Raw genomic sequence first — 25,050 nt, forward strand, 5'->3', positions numbered from 1 at the left:
ATGTCCTGACATTAGAGCTCTAGGATGTATAAGTAAGAAACGCGCAGAATAATGTGTATTGTGTACCCCCTTTGTGTGTTAAGGGAGGAAATTAGAATGTATATAAACATGCATATGTATTTATATATGTGCATTGATTGCATAATAAAAACAAGGATGCACGAGAAACAAAAATGTGGTCTGCAAGATAGTGTATTTTACAGGTGCTGTGATGTTGGAACCACATGGAGGTATTGCCTAACAATTTTAGGTACCTGTCCAGGTTGCAGCACGTTGTCCTGTGGAAGGGGCTGTGATGGCTCCCGGCTGCCTCAGAGCTGAGACAGCAGCGCTGGAGCTCAGGAGCTATTTCAGTCACCTTCTGGCCTCAAACCGGCTACACGTTAGAATTACTAAAGGTTTTATTAAAGTCCGGCGCCTGGCCTGTGATGCAGTCTGGGTCTCAGTAATCTTTTACAAATATTTTTAATTGATTTCAGAGAGGAAGGGAGAGGGAGAGAGAGATAGAAACATCAGTGATGAGAGGGAATCATTGGTCCGCTGCCTCCTGCACACCCTACTGGGGATCGAGCCTACCACCCGGACATGTGCCCTGACTGGGAATCCAACCGTGGCCCCCTGGTTCACACAAGTCGATGCTCAACCACTGAGCCACGCTGGCCTCGGCGATTTTTAAAGGCTTCAAGGGGACAGCCGCTGACATAGTGGGCAAAACAGCAGATTTTCAGTCAGATGGACCTGGAATCATGTGGACGCGGGCACGACTCCATGTTTAACCTCTGGCATAGTAGCCTCTCTACAGCTTTCCCATCAGCGCAGCATGGTACCTGCGCTGTGGTACAGTGAGAGCATTACACGGAGCATGCAAACTGCTGAGCAGAATTCCTGATGCTCACTAAGTTGTAGGTACTTGCTGTTATTCAAACAAAACAGAAGAAAGCGAACAAAAAACAGCCTAACAGAACCCGCCAGAGACCATGCATTTACCCAATAAGTTTTCATGGCTAACGACGCGTTGAGTTTCTAGCTTTTTGTATTGTATCGTATTATGTGGGTATAGCATCTCTGACTATCTCTTATTATTCAGAATTTCTAATTGGCAATTATATAGGACTTTGATTAATGTAAAGGGAAAATCGAGTGTTACATCATTGTGGCTTGCTTGATTGACAGAAAACCTTCACAAAAATCTATGAGTTTATGGAGAAAAGAATCTAAAACAGTGAAGAGACTTCATAATTGGAAAAGTTTGAGAATTGTTGCCTTGGTGTTTCCCTTCTTTTATGGCTGAGAAGTGTATGGAGTACTCTAGCTCTATAAAAACTACTGGGCCGTGAGTGCTTTTATGTGGAATTGCAGAAATCTTTGCCTCAGTTTCTCATTGCACACCTGTGGATGCCACCTGTTGTCCTGGTATTTATTTCACCCAACCAAGTGCCATGAACCCTAATCACAGATGTCTGATTGGTGTGTGTGAGGTCAGCATATAAAAATCTTCCCAACATGAGAAAACTTGTGTGGCATGTTGGCCTATAGCCCGCTAACGGTATGAACAGCATAGGAGTAAGGAGAGAAAGCATAGACAGGTAAAGAGGTAGTTGTCTTCATTAGCTCTTAGTCTAATAAGGAAGAAAATTTTCCTGTCTTAATTGAAACTAAAATTAACCCGTTTCTACTCTAGTAGCAATTAATGTAGATGTAAGAGCAGAGCTCCGGTAACCAGGCTTCCTGGGTTCAAATCCAAGCTCTGCCTGTCATTAGCTAACTATGGGGACATTCTTTATCCCCTCTTTGCCTCAGTTTCCCAATCTGTAGAACAGAGATAATTGTACTTGTTTCATAGGGTTCTTGTGTGAATTAAATGTTAACACATACTTAGGTATTAAGCACTGTGCAAACGTTTGCTGTTATTACTACATTAGGATATTAATCATTGAATTTGTAAATATGCTAGAAATGTGAAATTATTTAAATTGAACATTTTCTCGTAAAGATGGGTAAACTTAGGCAATATGACATGGTCAAAGCCTGGCCAGTGTGGCTCGGTGGTTGAGCGTCGACCAATAAAACAGGTGGTTGTAGTTCGATTTCCAGTCAGGGCACATGCCCAGACTGCGAGCTTGATCCCTAGTAGGGGACATGCAGGAGGTAGCCGGTCAATGTTTCTCTCTCATTATTGATGTTTCTATCTCTCCCTTCCTCTCTGAAATCAATAAAAATACATTTTTAAAAGAGAATAAATGACACAGCTAGTTAGAGCCAGACCAAGTAACTGAGGCTCTAACTATGGAGTGGGAGGTGAGGCTTCTGGCCCAGTGTTCCTCCCACCACACCGTGTGGCAGTCTTGCTGTGATGGGAAAAGTCCTGGACCAAAAAAGGAAGTGCACCCACCTCCGACCTCAGAAATGCCCACGGACATACAGAGGCTTCTACACGGTGATTCTGAGGATCTCAGGACCCCGAGAGCACCATCGGAGGTCCTGCTCTGCCTGGGACTCTCAGTTCACTTCATTATCACCCCAGAAGAGTAGCTGCAAATCTGGGACACATAAAATAAGGCAGGATTTCCATCCTGTTGCTAATCAAGGGAGTGATTATGGTTCTCCCAGGAGAAAATGTAGGTGCACCTGCAAGTCCTTAAGAAAATTCTCCCTGGCTCCTTGGAGGATGCGTGTAGTAAAGAAGCAGTGCATTTTGTTTTGTTTTTCCCAGTTGAAAGTAGGTGAAGGGGAGGCCACATGATACTAGGTCACAGAATACGGCTCTGAGTGTAGAGAGACCTGGCTTCAAATGACCGTTACTTACAAAATGGTGACCAGGAGCAGATAACAATCTCTCCAGTCTGTAAACTTGGACTGTACCCACCTCCAAAGGCTCTGAGAGGATTCGTGGGATTGCCTGGTTTGTAGTAGAAACTCACTGAGGCACTATTCCATCCGCATCTAACTTCTCCGCAGGGAAATAAGATTAGAGATGACTGTCAGGGTGTGTGTGTGTGTGTGTGTGTGTGTGTGTGTGTGTGTGTGTGTGTGATCTATTATTTCTAAAGTAGAGCTACTAACAGCTGCTAATGCTATTGAGGACTTACATGTACCAAAAATTATTAACCCAACTAATTCACACAAATCGAGTAGACCAGGCACCGTAACTGCATTCTACAAATGAGAAAATTATGGCACATAGAGTTCAAAGAACTTGTCTGAGGACACAGAGAGCAATGCTAGACCCAGGATTCAAACCCAGGCACTTAGGGTTCAGAGTCGACGTGCTTCACCCCTCCCTCACACTGCCTCTCCAATGCCAGGGCAGTTCTCACAGGGTGATCGTGAGGGTCAGGAAGCTTGATGCTTGAGAAACACTAGTATAGATCTGAGCGCACAGTGCAAGTCATGGCAGGTGATACAGCGTCGCCATTGGAATGTCCCAAACCAAACCTTTGAAAGAGGAGGAAGCTGGGCACCTTCATTTGGCACTGGCTCCCCTAGGAACCAGTGCCCCAGAGAAAGCATCCGAACGACCGTCTCAGGGAACGAACTAGAAATGTTGTGTGGACCATCACGCCAACACTGCATTTGACACCTCATTTGTCATGTCTTTCTTATCTTGGACTTCCAATTAGATTCATCAAATTAGAGTACATAGACAAGAGTAGACTTTTGATTTTAAAAAAATTTATTGTCTTAGTATGAAAAACAAAATACAGAATTCAAGTAGCAAATATGGCATCTTCCGGGTGTGTAAAATGGAAAGTTCAGGGCAGTTATCTGGTGCAAAAGCCCTAAGGAGTGTGACTAGAGGCTGCGTGCTGTCTGTACTCAGAAGGCGTGATTATTAGGCTTGGCTAGAGGAGCTGAGGGGGATTATGGGAAGATGGTGCTACAGGGTACCCTTTGGCCCTGCCCCTGAGTAATGGCGGAATTTGTTATTGTTACACAGTGGAATTTTCTGTTGGCCTTTGGCCAGTGGTTTGAAAACCATTATGCAAAAATGACATAATAGAAAAAGGCACATGTGAACTGAAATCATCCAAACCCAGAAAGAAAGTCCAGCTAGATCCTCAGCAGACAGGTTCAGAGGCAAAAAAAAAAAAAAGAAAAATAAGGAAAAGAACACTGATTCTTTTGTGCCATTATCTGTTATGAACTCTTTCCATGGTCACAGGCTGCTGTTCTCCGAACCAGACAGAAGGAAATGACGGCAAAGTAGACCAGGCTCTTGAGGAGGAGGAGGAGGTAGGTGTAGTAGGCAGAGGTATTGATGAGCTGCAGCTGAAGCATATCTAGGAGAAGTCAATTTATTAGTTTCACCTGTTGTTTTGAAAGGGTAGGAAATATTAATGGGAGGGGTCACACTTATTTACTTCTTATGATCTTCATTAAAGTGACACCCTCACACCACCAACCCCCCAAATAAGCAAACATCTACCACCTCTACCAACAACAACAAGACAATGTAGAATCCAGCTTGCAGGCCAAGTCAACCAACAACCTCTGCTAAATTCACTTAGAGAGCTCCAAAATATTAAAAACTAAGGTTGCATTTTTAATGAGTGAGTCCACTGAGAAGAAAATATTTGTGGCAAGTAGCTTTTAGCATCTCTTCACCCCTACCATATCTCTAATTAATCATAGCCAATATTCATTAACCACTAAACAAATGCTAAACACTCTGAGAGCTTTGTATGCAAAGCATTAATCTTATATATTTTTACAACAACCTATGAGGTTATTATTTTAATTCCTGCTTTACAAAAAATTGGGGAGAGAGAAGTAATTTGCCTGATGTCATGCATTTAATAAGTACCAGAAGATGGATTTCAATCCCAGCAACATGAGTTTACAGATCACATTCTTAATTACTCTGTAATTCTGCATCTCCAAGTACAATAAATAATACCCCAGATATCAAAGGGTTAAGCATGAGTATAAAGTTGAGTTGCTGACTTAGAAGTATCTGAGGCATTACATGTGCATGCAATATGATACTTTCCAAGGGTACAATCCATGAAAATTTGGTGGTGTTCACAACGGGGTGGGTGCAAGGTTTTAGTAGAGGGCATTATGTTAACTGGAAGAAAGTGGTTAATCCAAATTCTCTGCAACTTTAAGAGGTGATGGCTCACCTGTCTTTCCTGAATGTCTCTCACTGGGGCTATGATACTATAGGGTAATTGCACTTAATATCCTTTGAAGTTTTGCAAAAAATATATGATGTCAAGATATGATTGACGACCAGTGATGGAGAGCCAGACTGCTACTCAATGAACCACAAGGCCACGTCCTTTCCTATGGAAATTTCCCTTTGACATGCTTTATCTTCACAGCATCAGCATTCCAGAATTATTAGCACTTGGTGTGGAAAGGGGCCTCAAGAAGTGATGTGCTCAGAACTCCTGCCCTTGGTCAGAGAAGGTATTAGTTGAGGTCCAGAGCCCCCTTGATATTGGAAATGGAGGAGAGATCAGCAGGACTAGAGCTAGTGCTTCTAGTTGCTCTCTTTGTGCATTTGTAGGGAGAAAGGGCCAGAAACTAGTACATATTCTGTGCCAGCTAACTGAGATACCTTATGCTAGACATTCCACATATGTGACCTTATCTCTTTAAGAACTGAGTTAGGTGTAAGTATTCCTGGTTGGCAGATGAGTAAAGTGTTAGTACCCATATTCATGCAGCTAATTATTAAAAGAGTTGGGGTTGAAGCCCAGTCTGTTGTACTCAGAAGCCCATGCACTGCCCCCAGCCCCGCCCCAGCCATGCATCCACTGACCTGGGGCAGTGGTCGGCAAACTGCGGCTCTTTGGCCCCTTGAGTGTGGCTCTTCCACAAAATACCGGCTCTTCCACAAAATACTGACTTCTGCGCATGGGCCACGAAGTTTCAATCGCACTGTACCACACGCCCGCATGTGGTATTTTGTGGAAGACCAACACTCAAGGGGCCAAAGAGCTGCATGTGGCTCGCAAGCCCTGGTTTGCCGACCACGGTGACCTGGGGTCTTGGCTTTCGGCTTTCTTGTTCAATGACTCGACTCATAAAGGAAGAATAAAGAACTGAGGAAGTTTATAAAATCTTGACTCAGGTGTCCTGGGCTGACAGCCCAGATCTAGCTGTGTGGCACAGTGTACGGGACTTAATGTTAGCTCACTCTCTCATCTGTAAAATGGTGGAAAATATAGTTACCACTTCATAGGAGTATTATGATAATTGAACAAGGAAATGCATTCAAAACACAACACTACGCCTTCTGTATAAGAACTGCTCAGTAAATGTCAGTTCATGCTATTAACTACTAGCACGGACCAAAGATAAAAATCTAGAAGCATATTGATAGTATGTGTTCCCTAATCAATAGAAACAAAAGTCATGCAGATGAATAAAATCCAGTGTTGAAATAATTCTGAGCATATCACCACACCCCAGTCATCTAATACCAAAATATAGCATTTACTGTGTTAAGATAGCTAATAGGAAATGATGGATTTGCTTAAAATATCATTCAGTCTATTCTGCAAATTCCAGCCGTTCTGATTTTTCTACCTTAAGTCCGAGAAGTTCAAAATTTAAGTTGACCAGAAGGGAAAAAATGCTACAGCATGACATGAAGGCAAACATGCAAGAACTTACCACTTTTGTCTTCCAGATAAACTTCTCTTATATGATTAGTAGCAGCCTCTACAAGAAATGAGAGCACTATTAATGAATTGTTCATAACCATTATTTGACTGTGTGTCTGGATAGACAGATATATAGATAATAGATAGATAGATAGATAGATAGATAGATAGATAGAAAGAAAGATAGATAGATAGATAGATAGATAGAATCTACCAACAGAGAAGAGAGAGCCATTAAAAATATGAGCCCACAATTCCAGGAATAGTTGCCCAGACTCTGTGTAATTCAGTAGACCTAATACATATACTGTGTTTCTGCACGTGAAGATGTTGAAGGTCATGAAGGGTACATTTTAACTTTTTAATCCTGTCTGGAGGCCACTGCCCAAGACTACCTGTTTTCCTCCTGCACTCATTGCTCCTAGCACAGTGCCCACAGCAAAGTAACTGTTCAATAAGTACTTGTTGAATGGGAAAACAATGAACAGAAAAAGGAGCTGCTCCGCAGTCTTCAGCACACACTGCTGACATGAACAGTTGCTACTTAGAGAAATTTGCTCAATTGTGAAACCCACAACAGAATCTTACATGTTTGAAGGAGTCTGGTTTAGACAAATTTCCCATCGAAGCCATGCCTTCCCAAATCATGCATTTCCCCAATGTCCCCAGCTCACCCACATCATTTTCTGCAGTTGTGTTTGTGGACATGACAACAGTATTAATAAAAGCTAATGTCTACGAAGTGATTATTCCTGTGCGAGGCTGTGTGGCGCAGTGAACGTCAAATGCTTCACATGCATTATAAGACTGGAGTGAGTCGTATTTTGGAGGGCCCCATGTCACAGACGAGGAGTGGGGTTTAGGGAGTATTAGTGACTTGTTGAGAGGCACGCCAGTGACTGGGAGAGCCAGCATTCAGAGGACTGTTGTGGGAGATTGAATTTGTGCTTCCATGTTATATTTTCAGAACAAAAAACTTCCGAGAAACAGCATTAGAAATTTGCCATAGACTGACATGAACAGAAACACCCTCGTTAGCTTTGTTGCCATGAGACGCCCAAGGGAGACATTTGTTTCAGTAATTAGACGCCAAGTAAAACACCTCGTAACCAAAACCTTCTCTCCGTTACGATAGTCAACCCAGGTCACTGGAAAAATCAAAACCTAATAGGACATTGAAGCCCAGTGATTGTATTAAACTTGTGCTTTGCCTGTTTGCTTTCTTTCTGTTTCTTAGCCACAGAAATAGGAAAATTAGGGCTCTTTCGGCAATCTTACCCTAGTTCTAGGAAAGGATATAAATACACATACATGAATAAATACGTTCGTGTTATATTTTTGAGAGCAAGCATTTCCCAGATATTATTTCACTTGTCCTTCATCACAGCCTCAGAAGGAAGCCACGGCAAGTGTTCGAACCTGACTTGGTCTCTGGGGAAACTCAGGTGTAAGATAAAGACTGGTACACAGCAAAGGTCTTAGCACATCTGACGTTCTCATTTCCCACTGCTTAGAAAGGCCTTGTTAGCCACAGGGTAAAGATCCAACTGGTTCCTTCTTACGGGACCTTGGTCTGTTGTGCTAATACTCAAGACTTGAAGTTCTGAGTCCAGGGAGTTATGGGACCACGGCCGGGGGCGGGGCACATTCGGCCCTGCCCACACTGCCTACATATGAATAGCATCTGCATCAAAGGCGCTCCTTTGGGACATCATGCCTGAATCCCAGGTGACCCTGAATGTTTAGGAAAAGTCTACATTCTCTTCACTTCGTGTATCCTCCTGGGAACAGAGATTCGTCCTAGTATATTCATCCATACCCTTCCGGGCCTGACACACGCTAGTACTGCACTACGTGTTTGTTGAGCAGCAATACCAGTGGCAAGAAATATACTCGTTATGTAGGATGGAAATATGTTTCTAGGCACTAGCCTCACCAAAATTTACCTGCAAAGGTACATAAAATACGAATCTGGAAAACCTAGGACCATAATAACACTGCAGGGCTAAATTATTCTATTTTTCAGTGAACCTTGATCCAACTCCCTCAGAATGACACCATCAGTCGCCCAAGATTCATTGTTCATGGGTTATCCTTCAAGGATAGCAAGACTCAGGCATGAGTGACTTTGCTTGCTGAGCAGAAAATTCCTGAAAGATGTATGATTATTCTTATTTCCTGACCAAGTAAGATAATCAAAAGTGGAATCTCTTTTTGAGCATTTCTTGTGTGCTAAATTGCTGGTGCTGTCATGTGGGTTGTTTCATCAACAACCCTAAAAAAAAAAAATCATGTGACTTTAATTTTAGATGATAAAACTGAGGCTGAGAAAAGTAAAACTTTTATTTCTTTATCTTTTTTATGTCCTAACACCTATACTATTTTCAATTCTATGGGAAAATAGCAGGACAGTTATACTACTATTAAATGTAGCAACATTTGAGGAAGATATATGTATATATAATTGTAATTATTATTAGTACATGACAGACACATGGGGCATTCCCTTTGGGGGCAAAAAAGTGTTCTGGGAAGATTACACACACACACACACACACACACACACACACACACACACACACATACCTTTCTTTATTGCAGGAAAGAGAATCTCTTGATCCACTTTATTATGCTCATGTTTGACGATACATTTGTGTTCTTTATTCATTGACTCTTCACTCACGGTCAGCCAGCTGAATTTCATGTATGTGTCATCAGTCTTCATGGTATTTCCCTGCTGAGATTCCAGAATTGTATCGCCATTTTTTTCCTTCCAGTACACCTTGATAACATCAGGGAAAAATTTCTCAAGGAGACAAATATGTGTTCCAGCCTTATGAAGGCTTATTTCAGCAGCTGAAGGTTGAAAAATAGTGGGCCTGGGATAATACCCTAGCCCATAGCTTCTATCTGTGGGAAAAATAGAACAGCAATGAAGAATTAGAGATACACAAACATTGTGTGGTTTGGAACAACCTAGCATACGGTAAAAGGAAGGAAAGCTGCCACTGAGTCAGTGCTTACAATGGCCTTTCATCCACCATGTAGTGTGTGCCACTTATTATTGTTCTTATTTTCAGATGTGAAAAGAGGTTTCATAACTCGCCCAGCGTCACAGAGATTCACTGGCACAGCCTGAATGAAAACTTGGCCCGTGTTCCTTCTCCATGTCCTAAAATGGGGGATGACCTTTAACCGCTCCAACATTTGTGAACTTACTCAGTTTTAATCTCCCTCAAGCTATCATAGGCGGAGGATGGATGACGGGGATAGGGGGCTAGGGGAAGAGATAATCTCTCTTCAGATGAGAATCCTTAGTGGCTTCTACAGTGCAAATAAACAACAACCAGAATAGACACAGACAACACTGTGGTGACTGCCCGAGGGCAAGGGGGTAGGGGAGGTAGAAGAAGGTGCAGGGAGGATAAATGGTGATGGAAGGGGACTTGCCTGGTGGTGAATGCATGATGTAATATACAGATGATGTGTTATAGAATTGTACACTTGAAACCTGTATAATTTTATTAACCAATGGCACCCCAATAAGTTCAATAAAAATTAAAAATATAAAAAATAAAGTACTTTCCTATCCCATGCTAGGACTTTTGTAATTTAAGCTCTTTTTGGCCACACGGTCTCCTGCTCTGTAACTCTGTGGGAACTCACTCTCTATGAACTGATTCTGAAATATACCAAATTATCTTATTTTCATAAAAATAAATGCCAGGAGGAAGTTTTTCTTTTCCTCCTAGACAATACACAGTCACTTGTTTTAATGGGAATCTACCACCAGATGTACTCCTTTATCCAGTTATTCTTTTACCTCCCAATATGGACCTCATTCATGCCCAGTTCTGAAGTAATAGAGTTCTCCTAATAGGTTTCACATCTGAACCACTCCAGATTTCTAGGGCGGTATTGAAAACTGCACCTCCAAATTGCTTATGATGCCTTGAATTTAGAAGCAAAATAGCAATAATTCCAAAATTTCTATTAAAATTTCATTGATTATGTTCAGAAACACTTATCTTAATCTAGCGAGTAAATGCCCTTAACAGAATTTTATTTCGCCTTTGAAAAGGTTTACCAAAAGCACATTTTATTTTGGAATTTCATTTCAAGTCTAAACATGACTATTACACCATATTTTAAATACACCATATTTTGACTCTGAGTGTCTCCCATGAAATTTGTATTTGCCCTATAAGGCCGCTGAGCTATTTTAGAGCTCCATCATTTTCTTTGTTTGCATCTGCTGAATAAAATTTATATACAAGTGGGATAATGTTAAAAGCGATGGTTCTAGAGTTTCTATATATGTCAGACTATATAACAAAACATATATTTACAAAGGCATGATGGAATGTTACTAGATTACATATTTATTATTAATCTAATGATTGAAATTATAAACGTTAAAACTCTTTCCAATTTTATTTCTGATTAAAACACAAATTTCTTACTGTATTCTCTTTGGGCTAGCTTGGAGTTAGTTTAATAAGTCATGGGCAATTTTTTAAGAAAAATTAACTGGATTTCTCATTTGAGAAGAAAAGGAAAAAAATTCTTAAGACTTTAACTGTGAAGCAAAGCTCCCGATTTTTATACTAAATCAGTAAGCAAACAATGTTGGGTTTTTAAATCATGTTGTAAACATAACTAAGTCATAATGTGCTTATAATTATTTTAATTTTATATATCTTACTTTTAGTGCAATAATATTTTATTGATTATAATAGTAAGACATTCTATATTTCTCCAACCGTATATTTTATTTTTAACTTAAAAACCATCCTATATAAAATAATATTAATTTTTCAATTTTACAATATATTTACATAATTTTAATCTCTAATCAATATATTAAAGAATCTAATTTTCATCTTAGAAACTTTTTTCTTCATAGTAATACTTCTGATTCATTATATTAAATAAATTGAAAATCAAATGATAAACTTGAAATGCTTTTGTGTGGAAACACACTATTTTTATTGCCTGTCCCTTTTTCTTAGCTAGATTCTTTGCATCATTCTTTTCAAGATAAAATGAATCTTGAACTTCCATATCTTCCTTAATGTAATAGTTAACTATTATATAGTGTACTTGATTATATATCGTTAGTACCTATATGTTGGATAATTGTATTACATGTTTTTTCTTTAAACATTCTTTGTAAAACTTAAGTTATTTATGGTCAAAATCTTTTTTTTTTTTTTTTTTTTTTTTTTTTTTTTTAATTTTTTTATTGCTTAAAGTATTACAAAGGGTATTACATATGTGTCCATTTTATCCCCCCGCCCTAGACAGTCCCCCAGCCTCCCCTAACCCCCAGTGTCTTATGTCCATTGGTTATGCTTATACGCATGCATACAAGTCCTTTAGTTGATCTCTTACCCCCCTACCTCCTGCCCCCCAACCCTCCCCGGCCTTCCCACTGCAGTTTGACAATCTGTTTGAGGCAGCTCTGCCTCTGAATCTATTATTGTTCAAAAGTTTATAATGGTCTCTATTATCCATGAATGAGTGAGATCATGTGGTATTTTTCCTTCATTGACTGGCTTATTTCACTTAGCATAATGCTCTCCAGTTCCATCCATGACGTTGCAAATGGTAAGAGTTCCTTCCTTTTTAGAGCAGCATAGTATTCCATCGTGTAGATGTACCACAGTTTTCTAATCCATTCATCTACTGATGGGCACTTAGGCTGTTTCCAAATCTTAGCTATGGTGAATTGTGCTGCTATGAACATAGGGGTGCATATATCTTTTCTGATTGGTGTTTCTGGTTTCTTGGGATATATTCCTAGAAGTGGGATCACAGGGTCAAATGGGAGTTCCATTTTCAGTTTTTTAAGGAAACTCCATACTGTCTTCCATAGTGGCTGCACCAGTCTGCATTCCCACCAGCAGTGCACAAGTGTTCCTTTTTCTCCACATCCTCTCCAGCACTTGTCGTTTGCTGATTTGTTGATGATAGCCAGTCTGACAGGTGTGAGATGGTACCTCATTGTTGTTTTGATTTGCATCTCTCGGATGATTAGTGACTTTGAGCATGTTTTCATATGTCTCTTGGCTTTCTGAATGTCCTCTTTTGAAAGGTGTCTATTTAGGTCCTTTGCCCATTTTTTGATTGGATTGTTTATCTTCCTTTTGTTAAGTTGTATGAGTTCCCTATAGATTTTGGAGATTAGGCCCTTATCAGATATGACATTGGCAAATATGTTTTCCCACACAGTGGGTTTTCTCGTTGTTTTGTTGATGGTTTCTTTTGCTGTGCAGAAGCTTTTTATTTTGATGTAGTCCCATTTGTTCATTTTCTCTTTAGTTTCAAGTGCCCTAGGAGCTGTATCAGTGAAGAAATTGCTTCGGCATATGTCTGAGATTTTGTTGCCTTTGGATTCTTCTAGAATTTTTATGGTTTCCTGTCGTACATTTAAGTCCTTTATCCATTTTGAGTTTATTTTTGTGTATGGTGTAAGTTGGTGGTCTAGTTTCATATTCTTGCATATATCTGTCCAATTTTCCCAACACCATTTATTGAAGAGACTATCTTGGCTCCATTGTATGTTCTTGCCTCCTTTGTCAAATATTAATTGAGCATATTGGTTCGGGCCGATTTCTGGGCTCTCTATTCTATTCCATTGATCTATATGCCTATTCTTGTGCCAGTACCAGGCAGTTTTGAGAACAGTGGCTTTGTAATACAACTTGATATCTGGTATTGAGATCCCACCTACTTTGTTCTTTTTCAGGATTGCTGCAGCTATTCGGGGTCTTTTTTTATTCCAGATGAATTTTTGGAGAGTTCGTTCTAGATCTCTGAAGTATGCTGTTGGTATTTTAATGGGAAGTGCATTGAATTTATAGATTGCTTTGGGTAGTATGGACATTTTAATGATGTTGATTCTACCAATCCATGAACACGGTATGTTCTTCCATCTGTTTATGTCTTCCTCTATATCTTTTTTCAACGTCCTGTAGTTTTCTGAGTAGAGGTCTTTTACCTCTTTAGTTAAGATTATTCCTAGGTAGCTTAGTTTTTTTGGTGCGATGGTAAACGGGATTGTTTTTATAATCTCTCTTTCTGAAAGTTCACTATTGGTGTATAGAAATGCCTCAGATTTCTTGGGGTTAATTTTGTATCCTGCTACATTGCCAAATTCATGTATTAAGTCTAGTAGCTTTTTGATGGAGTCTCTAGGGTTTTGTATGTATAATATCATGTCGTCTGCAAATAAGGACAGTTTTACTTCCTCTTTTCCAATTTGGATGCCTTTTATTTCTTCTTCTTGCCGAATTGCAATGGCTAACACTTCCAGTACTATGTTGAACAGGAGTGGTGAGAGGGGGCATCCCTGTCTTGTTCCTGTTCTTAGGGGAAATGGTGTAAGTTTTTGTCCATTGAGAATGATGTTGGCTGTGGGCCTGTCATATATGGCTTTTATTATGTTGAGGTATGATCCTCCTACTCCCACCTTGCTGAGAGTTTTTATCAAAAATGGGTGTTGAATTTTGTCAAATGCTTTTTCTGCATCAATTGATATGACCATGTGGTTTTTTTCTTTCAATTTGTTTATGTGATGTATCACGTTTATTGATTTGCGGATATTGTACCATCCTTGCATCCCTGGGATAAATCCTACTTGGTCATGGTGTATGATCTTTCTGATGTACTGCTGGATCCGATTTGCTAAGATTTTGTTGAGGATTTTGGCATCTATGTTCATGAGGGATATTGGCCTGTAATTCTCTTTCATTGTGTTGTCTTTACCTGGTTTTGGTATTAGGGTGATGCTGGCTTCATAGAATGAGCTTGGAAGTGTTCCTTCCTCTTGAATTTTTTGTAGTAGTCTGAGGAGGATAGGTTTTAGTTCTTCCTTGAATGTTTGGTAAAACTCCCCTGTGAAGCCGTCTGGTCCTGGGCTTTTGTTTGCTGGAAGCTTTTTGATGACTGCTTCAATTTCTTCCATAGTTATTGGCCTGTTGAGATTTTTAGATTCTTCCTGATTGAGTTTTGGAATGTTGTATTTTTCTAGGAATTTGTCCATTTCCTCCAGGTTGTCTAGTTTGTTGGAGTAGAGCTGTCCATAGTATTTTTTAACAATCATTTGTATTTCTGTGGGGTCTGTTGTTATTTCACCTCTTTCATTTCTGATTTTGTTTATTTGGGTCCTCTCTCTTTGTTTCTTGGTGAGTCTGGCTAGAGGTTTGTCAATCTTGTTTATCCTTTCGAAGAACCAGCTCTTGGTTTCATTGATTTTCTGTATTATTTTTTTGGTCTCTATGTTATTTATTTCTGCTCTAATCTTTATTATCTCCTTCCTTCTGCTCACTCTGGGGTTTTCTTGTTGCTCTCTTTCTAATTCTTTGAGTTGTAGAGTTAGCTGATTTACTACCATTTTTTCTTGTTTTTTGAGATAGGCCTGTAGAGCTATAAACTTCCCTCTCAGGACTGCTTTCATTGTGTCCCATAGGTTTTGGATTGTTGTGTTTTCATTGTCATTAGTTTCCAGGATGTTTTGAATTTCTTCTTTGATTTCATTGGTAACCCAATCAATATTTAATAGCATGCTATTCAGCTTCCAGGTGTTTGAGTATTTTGGGTTGTTTTTATTGCAGTTTATTTCTAATATTATGCCATCGTGGTCTGCGAAGACGCTTTTTATGATTTCAATCTTCTTGAATTTGGGGATACTTTGCTTGTGACCCAATATATGGTCTATTTTTGAATATGTGTCATGAGCACTTGAGTAGAATGTATATTCCGTGGCACTGGGGTGAAGTGTTCTGAAGATGTCTATTAAGTCCATCTGATCTAGTGAGTCATTTAGTATTGCTGTATCTTTGCTGATTGTTTGTCTAGAGGACTTATCCAGTGATGACAGTGGTGTATTAAAGTCCCCTACTATGATTGTATTGTTGTCGATCTCTCCTTTGATATCTTCCAGAAGATTTTTTATGTATTTGGGTGCTCCTGCATTGGGTGCATATATGTTTATCAGGGTTATATCTTCTTGTTGTATTGATCCTTTTAGTATTATGAAGTGGCCTTCCGTATCTCTTGTTATGGCCTTCACTTTGAGGTCTATTTTGTCCGATATAAGTATTGCTACCCCAGCTTTCTTTTCTTTTCCATTAGCCTGAAAGATAGTTTTCCATCCCTTCACTTTCAGTCTGTGTGAGTCCTTTCTAATGAGGTGGGTCTCTTGTAGACAGCAAATGTATGGGTCATGATTTTTTATCCATTCAGCCACTCGATATCTTTTGGTTGGAGCATTTAGCCCGTTTACATTTAAAGTTATTATTGAAAGGTACTTGTTTGTAGCCATTCCTTTTTTTGTGTGTGTGGCTGTTTTCTTTCTGGGATTTTTATTTCTTCTTTTTACACCAGTCCCTTTAGCATTTCTTGCATTGCTGGCTTGGTGGTGATAAACTCCCTTAGCCTTTTTTTGTCTGTGAAGCTTCTTATTTCCCCTTCAATTTTGAATGATAGCCTTGCTGGATAGAGTATTCTTGGATTCAGTCCTTTGCTTTGCATCACTTTGTAAATTTCCGTCCATTCTTTTCTGGCCTGATGTGTTTCTGTTGAGAAATCATTTGATAATCTAATGGGAGATCCCTTGTATGTAACTTTCCGTCTCTCTCTTGCAGCCTGTAAGATTCTCTCTTTGTCCTGAACATTTGCCATGGTAATTATGATGTGTCTTGGTGTGGGTCTTTTCGGGTTCACCTTGCTTGGGACTCTCTGGGCTTGTGTGACTTTTTTCTTCCCCACCTCAGGGAAGTTTTCTGATATTATTTCTTCCAATAGGTTTTCTAATCCTTGTTCCTCTTTCTGTTGTTCTGGCACCCCTATTATTCGTATGTTGTTTCGTTTCATGTTGTCCCAAAGCTCCCTTAGGCTCTCCTCCTGTCTTTTAATTTTTTTCTCCAACTGAAGTACAGTTTGGGTGTGTTTTGCTTCCCTGTCTTCTAATTCACTAATTCGGTCTTCCGCTTCTCCTAGTCTACTGTTGATACTTTCAATGGTGTTCTTTATTGCAGCTATATCGCACTTCATTTCTTCTTGGGTCTTAGTTAAGTTGTCGATTTTTTCATCTGTTTCTTCTTGCTTCTTGGATAAGTTGTCGATTTTTTCCTCCATCCGGTGTATGCACTCTAGGACCCTTATTCTGAATTCTTTTTCTGTCATGTTGTATGCCTCTGTATCACTTAGCTGCTTTTCTGGTGAGTCCTCCTTTTCTTTCCTTTGGGGATTTCTTTGTCTACCCATGTTTGATCTCACTGACGTATATAGATATTGAGTCGTTCAGTGGCTGCTCCCTAGGTGGCAGTGGCTCCTCGGGCTGTGGTTGCTCCTTGGGCGGTCGTGGTAGCAGCTGCTCCTCTGTTGTTAGCGGGTCTTCTGATGGGTGCTGTTCACAGCTGTTGTGGCTCTTCTGGCTGGTGGAGGGAGGCTTCACCCACAGCAGCTGTTCCTCAGACAGAGCGTGTGGAGATCAGGAGGCCGCTGTTGCTTGGATCTGCTTTCTGTGGGGAGAAGCCGAGTTCCTCAGAGTTCACGTAGTCGCGCTGCTTGAGAGCCGTTGTTGCCGGGTTAGTAGCTGGTCTCTGGATGCCGGCGACAGTCACCCAAGATGGCACGGTCTCCGCGGCTGTGCCGGCGCACCTGGAGAGGTTTCAGCCTCAGCCTCTAACCGTTCCCTTTATCTAGGATTTCTCTGTCTTTCCTGGCTGCAGACTGTCTCAGCTGAATCTCCTCTGCTTATTCGGGCTGTATGCTACCCGTTTCAGCTGCCCGCCCTTATCTGCTCCGGGACAAGGCACCGACACGTCTGTCTAAACCTCCGCCATTTTCTCTCCCCTATGGTCAAAATCTTATTCATGATTTATATAAAAGAAATCAGTTCAAAAAATAAAGAAGGCCACCCCCCCGCAAAAAAAGAAAAAAACAATATCTAGCTGAAATAACATTTTTAAAAAATGAGAGTTCACTTATATTATTTTATCAGCAATAATAGAAATAAAAATGCAAAAGATCACCCAGAAAAATCTGTAATAATAACAGTGTAATATACTAATTAGACCGGATGACATTCTGGATGAAGCCGGGGCTGCAAGGGAAGCCCAGGTCTCCGGTCCAGAGGGAAGCTGGTGCCGGCAGCCAGAGGAAGGAACACCTACTCTTGCACAAATTTTGTGCACCGGGCCTCTAGTAAATAAATAAGTAAGCCTTCCAATGCAGTTATGTAGTTATAATCAAATAATATGTCTGAGTTAAATTGCCTGAGTTGTTTATATTTATTAAGATGCAGCAATACTATGCAAATTTACCAAATTCTATGTAAATGTCAACTATATTTTCAATTGAAAGTATGATATTTCAAACCTACATTGATATTAAATGTTCCCTATTTTTTCTTGTCATTTTTATTTTATCAAATACATAGTTATAGCTATTTTATGGTTATATCTGTATTCCAAACTTATGAAGTTTCTAACTATATTTAATTGACTTTACATATTGACCATTTTCTGTATGCATTTAAACTCTTTTGATAAATATGAAGCTGAAACTTTTTGTCTATAAATTTTAGGGCCAATAAATGTTGGTATTAGTAATAATATCAATTAAGATAAAGGGTTAAGATTTAAAGCACATAGGCCAATAATAAAAATTAAAAACAAGCACATGTTAATCTCATTTTTCTTGCCAAGCGATGGTAAAAAGAATACCTCCAAATTAATTTTTCTATAAGTAGTTAGAAACGCAGCTTAATTCTCTGAGGAATTTATGCTCTGTCAATATTACTGCTGCAAACTACTCTTCATACTGGATACAATTTTCCTTTACATTTGAACTGGGGGACACCTCTTCAGCACCTATTATATGTTAGACAATGTGCAAGTACTTCATTCACACCATCTCAATCGCTTCTCATACAAATCCTCTGCACATACTTACCCCACTTTATGAGTTAAAAAACTGAAGCCAGAGTCATTGCCTAAGTTCATATGAGCAGTAAGTGATGGAGCCGGAGCTCCATGTCATCCTGACCCCAACGCCCAGACTCTTCCACAACACCCTTCCACCATCAGACAAGGAAATGTGTCCACTCACAAAACTGACCAACAATAATAAACTTTATCCTGGGGCCAAGCACTCCCATGACAATTGCATACATTATGCATGAGTCTTCTGTGCAAGTCCACATGTACACCAAAGCCAAGTCTTGTTACGATATTTGCACAATGTTGTCTGTGCGTGCCTTTGAGGACTTGTTTTACAATCTCTAAGATTCCTGCATCTAATCCCCATCACATTCCTGTTCTTTCTAAATAGTCTTAGTGTTATTCCAATTTCATTGTTTCTTGCCTCCCTCTAGTACCTTGAAAAATTGCATTGATACCTACCTGTGACGGTAAGTTTTGTTCCATCACCGAAGAGTTTTCTATCATAATTCCACAGTGATTCAACCACTATCAAAAACTTTAGACTAATTTAGCTTCTCTGAGTTTTTCAAACTCTAGTAGAACTAGGATGGCCTGCGACTCAAGAGATCAATGTTCTGGTCCTGGTTCATTTTGCTCCTACAAGGTCTGTGGCTGAGCAAACAAAGTCAATTCAAGTTTCTGATGCTTTATTGATCTGAAAACAATGACGCTAGTGCCAGTCAGTTTGATATCACTGCTAGTGTCAAAGTGAGACCAAAATGAAACAAGATTTGAAAAGCAATTGATTTAAAATGCTATGGAAATAAGCAATTATGATAATGATTAGCCATTTGATTGTGATGACTTTGTGCTGTAACCTGACTTTTTAATCTCATGGGACCAAACCTTGGACCTACTAATAGGAATTCAGCACTTTGAGGTGGAAGCTAAATCCCTGGCAGTGCATCCCACTTTGCTCTACTATGTCTGGAATTCTCAAAACCATCATCATCAGAAGTGTGCCTTACACACGCTTAATTAACGAACTAATTTGTCTTGTCTTATCTGCATTTTCAGTGTTAAGGAAATCAAAGGGAACATTAGCCAAAGCCTAATAATATGAGGTCAGTATGGGAGCTGCTTCACTTGAGTTGTTCAAAACAAATGGCTCTTTCCCCAGTTAACAAACAGCACTACTAGCATTCCACGCTTTCACCAGACATTTCAGCCTCAAATTGCCATCTTTCCAGCTCCTGCTGCAAGTTCAGCTTAAAGCTCCTGGCAGTGGGCCTTCAAGAGAAATGACAGGATGGCTGTCTCAAAGCCTTCTATTGTCATGTTAGGTCACTGGAAGGTCACCCGCCTGACCGTATCTGCTGAGGGTCACATCTGTGAATAACAGCAACTGCTCTAATGCCCATGGCATTGTCGCGGTGGTAGTGTCAAAGGGGTGTGTTTAAAGACCATTTATTCCATTTTATAAAATGAATGTCCGAGACAATATTCACTTTTACTTCACTTTCCTCCTACGGGACTCATATATTGAAATCATTTCCTAATGTTATAGTGGGAAACACATATCATATTTGAAAATTTGAAGTGCTTCATTCTATTAATTAGCAAAGTATGTACTCTATTACAGTTTTTTTCTTTTTTAAAAAAAATCACTTTTTTAAAAATTGAGATATAACTGACATACCTCTCCTACCTTTGAGTATAAAATTTTACCCAGTGCTCTTGCTGGATAATTACAGGCCATTTTCTTCGGCTTTCTTGAATGATTTTGATCTTCTATTTTTATTTCCTGGTCTGACTGTAACTTTGGTTTCAGTTTTTTTCAAATAGATTTTGGAAATAGGCAGTTTAAGTAACTGACAAGTAGTTTGTGCATTATAGCTGGTTTCTTTTTCTGCCCGTGAGGTTGATAGTTTAATCTCTAAATCAGAGATGACATGAGAGATGAAAGAATATGTTTGTAAATTGTAGCTCTGTGATATAGTTGCAAAACATGTGGAATTCAAACAGATCAAAAGTGAACATAAGGTGAAGTTTTCTTTCCCAAAACTCCCTCAAAAAGAGCTTTCGCTTTGTATTTCAGTCCTTGTGAAACCTCTCAGATTAAAACATGATCTTCCAATACTCTGCTTCGATCAAAAATACTGTTTAGATAAGATATCAAACTGAAATAAAGTAATTTTTAAAAATTTAAAATACTAGTTTTAGAGCTATCACTGGTATAGACAGCAAAGAACTTTAACAGGGATTTGGTAAATATTACTAGAGACTAAAGACTCTGTAGTTTATGCTTACATTGCACTTGTACAGATTAACAGAATAAATGAAAAAGTGCTTTTCTTTCATTTCGTAAATGGTAATTGTCTTTTCAGATTAAATTTCCAGTGACATCATACATCATATAGATATCCCAAAAGAGACACTCAGTAACTTAGAAAGTTGCTCTAAAATAAAGTAGATGGTTTAGATGCATAAGAAGTGTCTGAATAAAATTTTTAATGAAATGTAAGGGGAAAAAATCACCTGGTATTTATATTGATATAAATATGTAGTGATATTTCACACCGGATATGTATTTGTTTTGATATAATTTTTAACTTTGTAGCTATAGTCTAATTAAGACACTAAGTATTATAAGTGGATATTTGACTTTTCTCTATATGACTATAAATTTATACATGCAAGTAGCAAGCCCCTCCCCCTCTCTTACCGCTAGACATTTCTACTGGAAAATGAGAAATCACCTTATATTTAGGTTAATAGTATTTGAGATAATGGTTATTATATTCTAATCATTTTTTTTCAAGCAGGTAACAATTAGAAATTCACAGTATTTTCAAATACTGACCATTTAAAAAAATGATCTCTAGACTAGATAATATACTTATCTGTCTGTACTCCTGATTTTATGATGAGCTCTAACGGGTGGAAATCTGAATTCTGGAGAATTCACATTTTTATCACTGACCATGTGGTAGGTTATTTCCATATTTAATTTCATTTAATTCTCACAACAGCCATTTGAAATGCATATTTAGAATGAATAGATGGAAATGTATAAAAATAGTAAGTGATGTTTCAACATTAAATTTTATTTTATTTTAAAATTTTTTATAATTTTGAAAATTTTAAATTACAGTTGACATACAATATTATATTAGCTTCAACTATAAACATAGGGATTAGACATGTATATAACTTTATAAAGTAACCTCCCTGATAAATATAATAATCACCTGATAACATGCATTGTTATTACTGTATTACTAGCTATATTCCTTATGCTTACTGTATATCCCCCTGAAAACCTGTAGATAACTTTTATTAAAAATTTATGTGAGCCAAACAGAGGATACACCTGGGAGCAAGATCTCAGCAGGATGAGAAAAAATGCTTTCTTTTTATTCCTTATTTTATTGTATTTTCCATAGTAGTATATACTATGATTATAAATTTAATAAAGTAATAACCACTGAATCAAAATTTATTTGTTAAAGGATATTTATATAGAAAGTGATAGACCCAGAATCAAAGTCTATAATTTCCCCTGCCCCACACTCTCCTAAAAAGCACTTTTCAGAACTCTCATGAATTATATCTGTGTCGCCATTATTTAATTTATTGCTATAATTTACATTGAGTATGGACTAATTTTGAAAAAAAAGAGGACCAGAAAGTTGATTTTTCAATTTATGAATTCATTTGTTCATCTGATCACAACCACTAAGAAAACCAAAATATATAATTTATTTATTTTTTCAATGCTTTATCAACTTTGCAAAATTTTTTTCAAAACCTTCATTTGAATGGATCTGGCAGGCTAGAACAATTCTTGGGAAATGCGTTCAGGCAGGGTTTCATTTGTAAGGCTACTGATGAATGAACAAATTTATTGGACTGAATTTAGAAAAAGCAAATCCAGTTTATGGCCTTCTTGCATACAGTCAAATATTTTGATATTAATCATCCTCTGGCCAAATGACAAACGTAGCATTTTTTCCTTTAGTTATTTTTGGTTTCAAATAAATAGATTATATAAACTTCTTTAAAAATCTTTCAACATAAAAATACCAAGTGGACCTAACATCTCCACCCCTTGGGGACCCTCACTAGCTAACTCCTTATTACTGTCCTCCATGCTAGGTCAGGGGACAACTGCCGCCAAACACCTGGATGAAGTCAGTAAGCTCTCTGGAGATCACCCTGATACGCGACCAAACGGGGACTGCATCCAACAGTTCTGAGCCCGCACCAGCACCTGCACTACCTGCTATTTGTGGCTGAAAGACCGCACCTTTGGACTTATTACACTTACAGTTGCCGGGGCATGGGCCATACTTTCTGTGCTGCTTATCAGAGGATCCTGTTCGGCTTGGCATTGCTGTAGCTGTCCCATCATGAGTGGAAAGGCGGCTCTGAATTATGCAATTTAGTGCAACTGCGTTAGTTCTTTTACTGGCTACACTATTTCTAGGAAACTTGATGCCAATACAGAAAGAAAATTGAGTGGAATGGTGTCAAAATGACTTGTCATTTTGTAGAAAGAATCATATTTTAAGTATTTATTTAATGCCTATTCAACATGACTTACTTACTTGATCTTTCTGGAGGGAGAGAGGGGTGCCATAATTAGAAGCAGAAGCATTGTTTTCACGCAAGAATAGTAATACAAATTATGAGCTATTGCTAATAACTAGTCAATTAAAGAGTCCATTTAAAAGGTCAGACTATAGGAGAGCAAATATTCAGACTACAGAACATCACTTAATGTTTCCAGTATCACATAATGGTCCAGACCATGCACTTTGGAACAGACAGATCTCTATTGGACTCTAAACTTTGCCATAGTAACGAGCCACATGACCTGAGGCAAATAACTGAACTACCCTAAGCCTCAGTTTCCTTATCTATGAAATGGGAATAAGAAGATCTCCTGTCCAGAACTACTGGGGAATGAGATAAGGCACTGAAACTATTAGCATGGTGTCTGGCCCTCAATAAAAATATTAGCTGATATCATTCTCTTTAATGGGACGGCCTGATCCATGTTATCAAATTCTTCCACTGAACAAAATGCATGAATTTTATAAGTGGTAACCCTTACATAAATGATGGAAGCAACTCATGAACCCAAGACCATCTTCCTCTATGGTAGCCACAGGCCAAAGAACAGGCAGCCCAATCGAGCCGGAATCTAGCACACTTAGCTACTAGACTGGGAGCTTTGTGAGTGTTGGACAGATGTCTTTTTCATTGTTTTATCTCCAGCATTCAGCACAGATACTCTCTTCTATAAATGTTTGTTGAGACAATGAACGAACAAATGAGGGTGTAAAACCGTGCAAACTTTTTTCATAGACTTTGGAGCTGCAATGACATACTGAGTTTATAATTCATTAAACTGGTCCATCTCTAGGCAATATAACAAGACTCGTGGTAGCATAAATTGTGATGTTCTCACTCATTCACTGTAAGAATTAAGTTTTTGCACTGTGGTTAGGCATAAAAACCCATTGGTTTATCAGATTATTTAGAGAACGGTACAATATGTTTCATCTCAACATAGAGAAGAGATAATTAATTAAAGTGTCTCTCAATAAAAAAACAAAACAACCTTCTACAAGAAAGGTATCTTAAACCAATAATTTATACCAATAGTTTACAGACATGGCACTCAAAATATTTTAATTTCTAGCCTCAGTCTACCCTTTTTTTGTGTATGTGTTTTCTTAAAATAGAATTTCAATCTGCTTACAAGCAGGGAAGTAATAAACTATTTACGAAGTAGTTCTGTTCTCAAAAACAGTGACCAGTAGCTGCAAAATTGCTGTTCATGTGCTGAGGCTAAGAATGAGGCAGTCAGATTGAGATGATCCTAAATTGTTTTATCTAAGCAGCATCTACCAGTTTTTCAAAAACAGAGAAGAGTACTTACCACTGGGAATTACTATGAGTTGAGTCCCTTCTGCAAATATCTTGATCCAGCCTGAGCTAACACACTGGTTACAGCTCCTACAAAAATCTCGCCGTACTCTTAAGCTTCATGATGTGACGAGCATTGAAAAAAAAAAAAAAAAGGCGATTTGATCTTTAAGGGCTCCTTTGGAAGTCCTTAAATACTAGTTTAGGTTTTGTGGCATCTGTAAGTTTCCTCAGTTGAATTGAGCCAGATGTCTATTTTCCATCAAGGCACAAATCACTGAAAAGGACTGATAGTAAATGAAAGAATAAGAGCAGAAAAAGGAGAGATCAAGTTCACCTGGTCGGCCAACTACTTTTCTAAATTACCAGGAAAGCTGTTCAGAGAATTCAAGGGTTCTTATTTCCAGGTGTTCAATCGTGTGGAGCTGCTCAGAGGTGACATCAAAGGAGGGCCGTTCCCTCTGCTCTCACAGGCGCCAGGGCAGTTGCGAATGTGTCTCTGGAAGGAGGAAAGGCTTCAGTCACTGAAAAGGCAAATCCACCAACACAAATACACTTGAGAAATG

At 38.8% G+C, this 25,050-nt stretch overlaps 1 protein-coding gene across 2 annotated transcripts; it reads right to left on the reverse strand.

Moving 5' to 3' along the window:
* Window positions 1-3,665: 3,665 nt before the first annotated feature.
* On the reverse strand, window positions 3,666-24,547 carry TARP (TCR gamma alternate reading frame protein). Of its 2 annotated transcripts, none has more exons than XM_081102778.1 (4): window positions 24,498-24,547; window positions 9,201-9,524; window positions 6,625-6,672; window positions 3,666-4,280 (listed from the first exon to the last, which is right to left on the reverse strand). In XM_081102778.1, the coding sequence occupies exons 2-4, from the start codon at window positions 9,337-9,339 to the stop codon at window positions 4,138-4,140; spliced, it is 330 nt and encodes a 109-aa protein (XP_080958904.1). In that variant the 5' UTR covers window positions 9,340-9,524; window positions 24,498-24,547; the 3' UTR covers window positions 3,666-4,137. The 2 variants fall into 2 exon arrangements, with proteins under 2 accessions (XP_080958904.1, XP_080958903.1); XM_081102777.1 differs by lacking the exon at window positions 24,498-24,547 and adding an exon at window positions 19,028-19,064.
* Between the last annotated feature and the right edge of the window lie 503 nt (window positions 24,548-25,050).

This window comes from Myotis nattereri, assembly GCF_964212035.1.
Source record: "Myotis nattereri genome assembly, chromosome: 11".
NCBI classification, from domain to species: Eukaryota; Metazoa; Chordata; class Mammalia; order Chiroptera; family Vespertilionidae; genus Myotis; species Myotis nattereri.

Excerpts from the sequence above, each read along its gene's own strand:
- TARP (XM_081102778.1), bottom strand. The coding sequence starts at position 9,339 with ATGAAGACTGATGACACATACATGAAATTCAGCTGGCTGACCGTGAGT. Across the intron at positions 6,673-9,200 it reads CTTTCCTGCAATAAAGAAAG|AGGCTGCTACTAATCATATA; the intron begins GTATGTGTGTGT and ends CATTTCTTGTAG. Across the intron at positions 4,281-6,624 it reads TTATCTGGAAGACAAAAGTG|ATATGCTTCAGCTGCAGCTC; the intron begins GTAAGTTCTTGC and ends GACTTCTCCTAG.